The sequence below is a fragment of the Myotis lucifugus genome, unplaced genomic scaffold (assembly GCF_000147115.1).
Source record: "Myotis lucifugus unplaced genomic scaffold, Myoluc2.0 scaffold_925, whole genome shotgun sequence".
In the NCBI taxonomy this organism is placed as follows: domain Eukaryota; kingdom Metazoa; phylum Chordata; class Mammalia; order Chiroptera; family Vespertilionidae; genus Myotis; species Myotis lucifugus.
Window position 1 is genome coordinate 116,044 of NW_005871973.1, and position 8,332 is coordinate 124,375.

The following is an 8,332-nucleotide window of genomic DNA, read 5'->3' on the forward strand; positions in this document are numbered from 1 at the left end:
CGCCCCTCCCCCACCCGGCTCGCGCGCTCCCTCACCCTCTCACCCGCCGCCGCCGCCGCCGCCCGCTGCTTCCTAGGGGAAGAGGTGCTACCGCTGCTCGAGCTCCCGAGTCTCTAGGGGCTTGAAGCCGCCGCCTCGCCGGTTCACCCGCCTCAGTCGACACTGACGCCTCCTCGCTTCCTCAAGGGCCGCAGCGGGCTCCGACTGCGCCACTCGCACTCCGCCTGGGCCGCGCTGCACGTCAGCACGACTAAATGCGTCAGCACGCAGCCGCGGGCGTCGCAGTACCCGCCGGATGCCGTAGTACGCACCGCGGCCTGATGCGCAGGCGCCGAAACCCACCCGGAAGTGTAGTTTCTTAGGCCCGAGGGCTGTTCAATTACGTAGCCGAAGAACTACGAGTCCCGTTGGCCAGTGCGATGACGGGCTAGGGAGGGGCAACGTATTACGAAGGGGAGAACACAGGGGCTAGTGCCCACATCTAGCGACGCTGGAATGTTCCACGGACTCCGAGTTCGACCGAGAGCATTCTGGGAGTTGTGGTTCTAGCGTAGCCCGGAACCCGTTTGTAGTTTCGGCCCTGGGCATGGCCGCCATTTTGTCTCCCCAAGTTGGAAGGCGATGGCCCGAGTGCAGAGACCCTGCTGCTTCTCTGTGACCGCGGGCTTCCTGGGTCGCTGGCACTGGCGCTGCCGCACTCGGCCTTGCGACCGCACTGGGAAAAATCTCCTCAGACCTCAGCCTGCGGGCTCCCACGGGACCACAGGGCCCAGCTCCAGGCCCAGGGCCTGAGGCAAAAGCCCATCCAGCTCGCAGCTTTCACGGTTGCAGAAAAGCAGAATCGGGTCCTCTATCCCGGGAAATAATTTTCTTTTAGCTCCAGGTGAAGCGGCCAGGCAACAATGTGATATACAAACAAAGTAGGGCAAAGACGTTACAAACACCCCTAAATTTTTCCCACCTTTACAGAATGTCTCCTGTTAATTTAAGCACATTTTCCTTTTGAGCCTGAGATCCTGCCAGTCTCAGAGCAGAGTTGAAAGAAGCTGAACTTCTCAGCCAGGCCAACATGTGTCACCAGATGCCACTCACTTGCCCATCAACCTTGGGCTCACACTCGGTGATCTTGATCCTTGGGGTGAGAGGCTGCCTCGCACCTTCAACAATACCCAGTACATGGTAGTTATTTCATGACAGTCGTTTTGAATTGGAGGAATTGTATTTGATATTGCTAAGTATTCTTGTTAACCTGCCCTTGTAAGGATAAACTCACCTCCGACACTAGAACTGGGGGACCCACCGTTTTCTGCAGGAGCTGCAGTGCCCAAGAGCTGGCGTAGCTGCCTCCTTGAATTCGGGCGCCTGGCATACTGCTTCCATGAGCTGGAGCCACCAATGGAATACCTTGTGGCAAAGCTCACTACCACCAAGCTAATAATGACAAAAGCCCCAAATTGGGAGTATGGAAAGAGGAAAAACTATTCAAGAGAATAGTTTGCAAACTCAGGAAATGAAGCCTCCGGTGGAAACCTAAAGTACATCCCCAGGGACAAAGTGGGGTGTACTTTGGGTTTCTACAAGAGGCATTTATATATATATATATACACTAGTAGCCCGGTGCACAAAATTCGTGCACATTAAAAGGGAATTAATTAGCAAAAATATTTTAATATTGCTATTTGCCCTTTCTCTATAATAGAAGTGTGAGAGATGAAAGGAAATTAGTAAAATGTATATGAAAATAATATATAAATGCATTAATAAATAAACAGTAACAAAAGGATATAACAACAACAGAGGCATGATATAAAAAACGACAAAAACATGATATAAAAACAACAGTGGCCCTAACCGGTTTGGCTCAGTGGATAGAGCATCAGCCTGCGGACTGAAAGGTCCCAGGTTCGATTCCGGTCAAGGGCATGTACCTTGGTTGCAGGCACATCCCCAGTAGGAGATGTGCAGGAGACAGCTGCCCGATGTTTCTCTCTCATCGATGTTTCTAACTCTCTATCCCTCTCCCTTCCTCTCTGTAAAAAAATCAATAAAATATATTTTTTAAAAAACAACAGTGATGCAAACAATGACTGATAAAGTGATTAAACTTATTCTAATATCTCCCTGTACACCACATTAAGAGTGAAAACACTTTCAGAGTGCTTGACTAATTTCCCTTGTGCTGAAGTATTTAGAACTTTAACTTTAATGTCACATGCTCTTCGAACTCAAGAGAAAGCAACATATAACTGACCATGTGTGAAAACAGGTTCAGGTAGGAATATTCTTACTCTGTCTAGAGTTTGTCCTTGTGATTTATTAATAGTCATCACAAATGCTGGCATCACGGGAAACTGTCGTTGAATCAATTTAAATGGGAGGCCAGTGTCAGATGGGGACAAATCAATTCTTGAAATCAGAACAACCTCTCCCACTGCAGATCCTGTTAATACTTCAGCTTCGATAATGTTAGGACACAATCTTTTGATAATAAATCTGGTACAAAGACCCCATTTACTATTAAGATTTCTCAATAGCATGATGATTGCACCCACTTTCAATTTTAATTTATGACACAGCATTCCCAAAGGAGTAATACTATTAAGAAATTCGATGGGAAATTTTTCCTTTTCAGCATCATCTGTGGAATCAATGGAATCATCACTCAAATATGTGTGAAAATCTCCATTGAGTATATCCAAAATTTTTTCATTTACTTTTTGAACGTGCTCATTTTTTGGACAAAGAATTGCATGTTCAGATATAGTTTTAATATTATCTATAGATATAGTATTTCCAAAGGTAGCTTCAATAATAGATCCATTACAAATCATTTCACAGGGGATTTCAATAATATCCATTCCTAAATGAAAACTGTTATCAAATTTGCCATCTCCAAGTTTTACTAACCATCCACTATAAGCAGAATCCTCTGATCTCATATTTGTTGTAAGAGACAACTTTCTGAAACATCCCCAAACACTGCAGTACTTTAAACTCGTTGTACTATGGCCGAACGCATAGCATGCGGTACAATACTGAGACTTTGTTGAAGATCCCCTCCAATTTAAATTTCTCTTAGTAATCTGTCTATGGTGTTTATAGCATGACTGGATGCCATGGTGCATTCATTAATAATGAGAAGTTGGGCCTTTTTAATAGTTTTAGCAACTTCACTGTTTATATCGCATCTAGAAGTTAAAGTTTCATTTAGTGGGATGGGTAATTTATATTGGGAATGAAAGGTCCTTCCACTGAAAAGTAAATGTGCAGCAATTCCTGTAGACTCTGTGGGTAAAACAGTACCACCACGACCTCTAATATAATGTATTAAAACTTTATAAAGATATGCCTCCACACTCTGAGGGCCGGTTCCTGCCTCAAACCTCACCCTCCTGGGAAACAGCTCAGGGAAGGTGCAGCCGTTTCCAAGACAACCCCTGCAGGACTGACTTCCTTCCAGTTGGTCAAGCCTCTGGTTGTGATGTTACACCCAGGGTTTTTATATAAATAGAAGATGTGTATAGCCTATATAATAAAATGATAATATGCAAATTGACCCCCAATCACGCCATCACAAGATGGCTGCGCCCACAGAGGAGGCAGAGTTCCCATAACAGAAGATGGCTGTGCCCACAGCAGAGGCGGGGTCCCTATAACGAGCCATAACAAATGATCAGCAGGAACCTGAGGCTGTGTGGTTCCCAGCTGGGGTGTGGGACCTGAGGCAACGCTCCCGGCACAGCAGGGCTTGACGTGGGACCTGAGGCCACGCCTCCCACCTGTTGGGGCTTGAACGGGAACCTCAGGCCATGCCCCCCCCACAGTGCTGGGCTGGGGGACCTGAGGCTGCCCCCCCTCTCCTGGCACCGGGCCGGTGACCCTGAGGCTACACACCCCCACCCAGCAGGGCTTGATGGGGGACCTGAGACTGCACCCTCCCTGCCTGGCGGAGCTTGACATGGGTGGTGCCAGCTGGGTCTGGATCTCACCCAATGAGGGTGGGGCCGGCTGGGTCTGGGTCTCACATGATTTCGAGATGCATGCGGGTGGCCGGGACTTGACTCTGGGTCCCCCAGCGTGCCCCAGACTCTGACAGGAGGGAGATTTTCATATACATTTTATTAATTTTCTTTCATCTCTGACACTTCTATTATAGAGAAAGGGCAAATAGCAATATTAAAATGTTTCCTCTAATTAATTCCCTTTTAATGTGCACAAATTTCATGCACCAGGCCACTAGAGTGTGTGTGTGTGTGTGTGTGTGTGTGTGTGTATAATATTTTTAATTGATTTTAGAGAGAGAAAGGGAGGAGAGAGAGATGAAAAAGTCAATGAGAACGAAATATGAATCTGGCATGCCCCCTACTGGTGATACAGTCTGTAACCCAGCTTGTGCCCTGACCTGGAATGGAACCTGCGATGGTGCTCAACCAACTGAGCCCACCCCCTGTGTGGAGAGGCTGCTTTTTATACATTTTATTTAATTTATTGATTTTTAGAGAGAGGAAGGGGGGAGAGAAAAACATCCATTATTGTTCCACTTATTTATCCATTCATTGGTTGATACTTATATGTTCCCTGACTAGAGATCAAACCACACCTTAACATGTTGGGTCATGCTCTAACCAACTGAGCTCCATAGTCCACTTTTAAAATATATATATATTTTATTGAATTTTTTTTCTTTTTTTTTTTTTTACAGAGAGGAAGGGAGAGGGATAGAGAGTTAGAAACATCAATGAGAGAGAAAAATCAATCAACTGCCTCCTGCACACCCCTTACTGGGGATGTGCCCGCAACCAAGGTACATCTTCTTGACCGGAACTGAACCTGGGACCCTTCAGTCTGCAGGCCTACGTGCCAAACCAATTAGGACCATAGTCCACTTTTTATAGGGAAAGCTCCTGCCCTGTTCCCTGATTGGCCATTTTATGAAAATGAGGAGTTCAAATTTGCATAGTCTGACTGGTCCAAATAGCACTCTCTGGATTGGTTAGAATCACATGTTCTGATTGGTCATTATGGAGTTGCTCTGATTGGTCCATAAAGATGCAAATGAAGAAATAGCAGTGCAGCTCTTAGCTCATTGGTTAAAAGACAATACCAGAAACTCCTATAAGGGTTTGTGTTAGGAGCACAGTACAGAAATCTAAAGGTTCAGTTTGTAGCTTTTCCCTAAAATGCAGTGTGCATGACAGGCCTCTGTCAACAATGGCAACTAGACTTTAGTTATCAGATTGTGCCCAGTTAACTACGATTCCTTCCTGGCAGATATATTGTGGTTTGTTTTTTTTTTTTTAATATATCCATAGTGGCAGAGCCTTTGTCTTTCTGCACCTAAGCTGGTATTTCTGAAGTTGAAGGTATAGGATGGTGGTTTTTTGGACCGTACCACCTCCAATGAGACCCTTTCTTGTAACCAAATTCCCAGTGGTATTCTTCTCTATATTTACTAAATATTTCATGCTAAATTCTGTATGTGAATCAGTGCATTTAATGCTCTTGACAACCCCATGGGGTAGGTATTATTCTCCTTTTCCTATGGGAACAACAATGAATTTCCTTAAATATCCACAGAACAGTGTTCAAAATCAGGAAAGTAACCCTGAAATGATACTATTATCTACAGACCTTATCAAGGTGTTACCAATTGTCCTGATAATATTCTTTATAGCAAAAGAAAATTCAAAATCATACAAGGTTTGCATTTATGTTTTAAACTCCTTTAATCTGAAATAGTTCCTAGCTATTATAATCATTGTCATTTTGTTTTCGTTTTTTTCTTTGTTGTTGTTGTTTTGACATTGTCATTTTGAAGAGTACAGGCCATTTATTTTATAGAATATCCCTCAGTTTCAGTTTCATCATACTTAGATTTAGGCTATTCACTTTTTAGGCAGGAAGACTACGGAAGTGGTGCTGAGTTCTCGGTGTATAATATGAAGAGGTATATACTGCCCAATAGTTTCATTACTGCCAAGGCTGACTTTGATTGATCAACCAGGTTTCCTCTGCTATAAAACTTCTAGTTGACGCTTTGTAGTTGTTTTTTAAATGTTTAGCGGAGCCCTAGCCAGTTTGGCTCAGTGGATAGAGTGTCGGCCTGCAGACTGAAGGGTCCCAGGTTCGATTCCAGTCAAGGACACATGCCCGGGTTGCAGGCTCAATCCCCAGGAAGGGGCATGCAGAAGGCAGCCAATCAATGATTCTCTCTCATCATTGCTGTTTCTATCTCTCTCTCCCTCTCCCTTCCTCTCTGAAATAAATAAAAATTAAAAGTAAATAAATAAATAAATAAATAAACACCACTCAAAGAGGATCACTATTAACATAAAAAAAAGTGTTTAGTGGAAAATGTATTTAGAAACCAAGATCTGGGTACTAAGTGTACTAATAGTTATTGTGGTGCCCTCTTGGAGGATAGAGCTGGGAAATCGATGAAATGTATACATCCGTGAGTTTATACTGATATCTCCAATTCCAGTGTAATGCTATAGGGTTCATTCTATCTCCCCTCTCCATATATCTTTCTTTCTTTTTTTATACTCACCTGAGATATTTTTCCATTGATTGATTTTTAGAGAGAGGGAAAGACAGAAATATCAATGTGAGAGAAATACATCAATTGATTGCCTCCTGTACACACCCTGACCAGAGCCTGGGCTGGGGAGGAGCCTGCAACCGTGGCATGTGCTCTTGACTGGAATCGAACCCGGGACCCTTTGGTCCACAGGCCGATGCTCTATCCACTGAGCCAAACAGGCTAGGGTTCCATATTTTTTAAAAAATATTTTTAAATTGAGTTTTATTATTTATTTATTTTTTATTTTTTTTTTAGCAGTTCATATTTCTTTTATTATCTGTATTATTGCTGGCGTGTCCTATGCCCTGTACATATTGAGGGTATGTCTCCCCCTTGAGGGCTGCAGCTATAGCTACACCCTGTATAAATGCTGGACTTACATCAGCACACTGTTTTATAAAATCATTTATAGTTCCTGTTCTGCGAATCAGCCTTAATAAAGCCTGACAGGTACTATTAGCATTTTCAAAAGCCAGTTGTTTAATTAGGATATCGGCTGCCTCTTCATTAGTGATTACTCTCTTGACTACCTGTATGAGGCGAGAAAGGAAATCCTGATACGGTGCCTCGACCTTCTGTTTAACCTCTGTAAAGGGGGTTGTTTTTCCTACTGTACAAGGTAGGGATTTCCAAAACCAGTTGCTGCCTAAGAGTAATTGTCACTGACGAAAGCTTGAAATAACCTGTATTCACAGGGGGGTATTCCCATTGCTGTATGTCATAATTGGGACCTCTTGCAACAATTCAACAAGGAACAAGGCAGCCCGCAAATGCAGAAAATGTGATTCATGAACCATAACTAGCAGGCTGTTCTCCGTATCGTCGCATTATTTGATCATGCATAAACTTCACAAATGCATCATCTTGTTCTGCAAGGTTTGTGTTCAGTATTTCTTCATACTCTTCTCGAACTTTCTCTTCATGTTCTTTCAACAAGCATTCACAGATCATCCCACTCTGCCTTAGGGTGAATAAGGGCTGTTCTTTCTTTAAAGGTGAGGATGTTCCCTGACCGGTTTGGCTCAGTGGATAGAGCCTCGGCCTGCGGACTGAAGGGTCCCAGGTTCGATTCCGGTCAAGGGCATGTGCCTTGGCTGTGGGCACATCCCCAGTAGAAGGTGTGCAGGAGGCAGCTGATCAATGTTTCTCTCTCATCGATGTTTCTGACTCTCTGTCCCTCTCCCTTCTTCTCTGTAAAAGATCAATAAACTATATTTAAAAAAAAAAAAGGTGAGGATGTTGCAGATGAAGTCCCTGGCCAAGCCGGTGCACGGAGGAGAAATGCATGTGCCTGTGCATCCGAAGTACAACATGGAACCGTCTGTTGAAAACAAGTCTCTAAATGTCTTCTCTTCTGCATGCGTTTATACTCCTGCTTTACGTTGTGCAGAATTTGTTCCGTGGTGAGGCGGGCGAGACGTCGCGGAAGGGGGCCGGCTCCATTCGGAGGTGCTTCAGCCGCGAGGCGGCGGCGGCGGGAGAGGCGGGCGCCGACAAAGGCGCACATCGCCGCCGCTTCCGGGCCGCCGGGCTCAGCAGCGGGTGGAAATCCAGAGTCCTTTTCAGATGGCCCCGCACGCCATGGTCGGGGCTCGGGCGGGGTGGAGAGGGGGGACGGGAGGGGAGGGGGAGGGAACAGGGGAGAGCGGGGACTCCAAGAGCGGCTGACCCGCCGGCTCAAGGACAGACAGGCGTGCGGGGGGGCCGCCGCTTTCCGCGCAGGGCAGGGCAGGGCAGGGCAGGGCAGGG

The 8,332-nt window shown here is 45.2% G+C and overlaps 1 protein-coding gene across 1 annotated transcript; it reads right to left on the minus strand.

Annotated features, from left to right (window-relative positions):
* Positions 1-7,242: 7,242 nt before the first annotated feature.
* Positions 7,243-8,166, minus strand: LOC102423756 (akirin-2-like). The gene is given in 4 exon segments (XM_023747603.1): positions 7,243-7,591; positions 7,827-7,996; positions 7,999-8,151; positions 8,154-8,166. Coding segments are annotated over 4 exon segments (558 nt in total). The 3' UTR covers positions 7,243-7,369.
* Between the last annotated feature and the right edge of the window lie 166 nt (positions 8,167-8,332).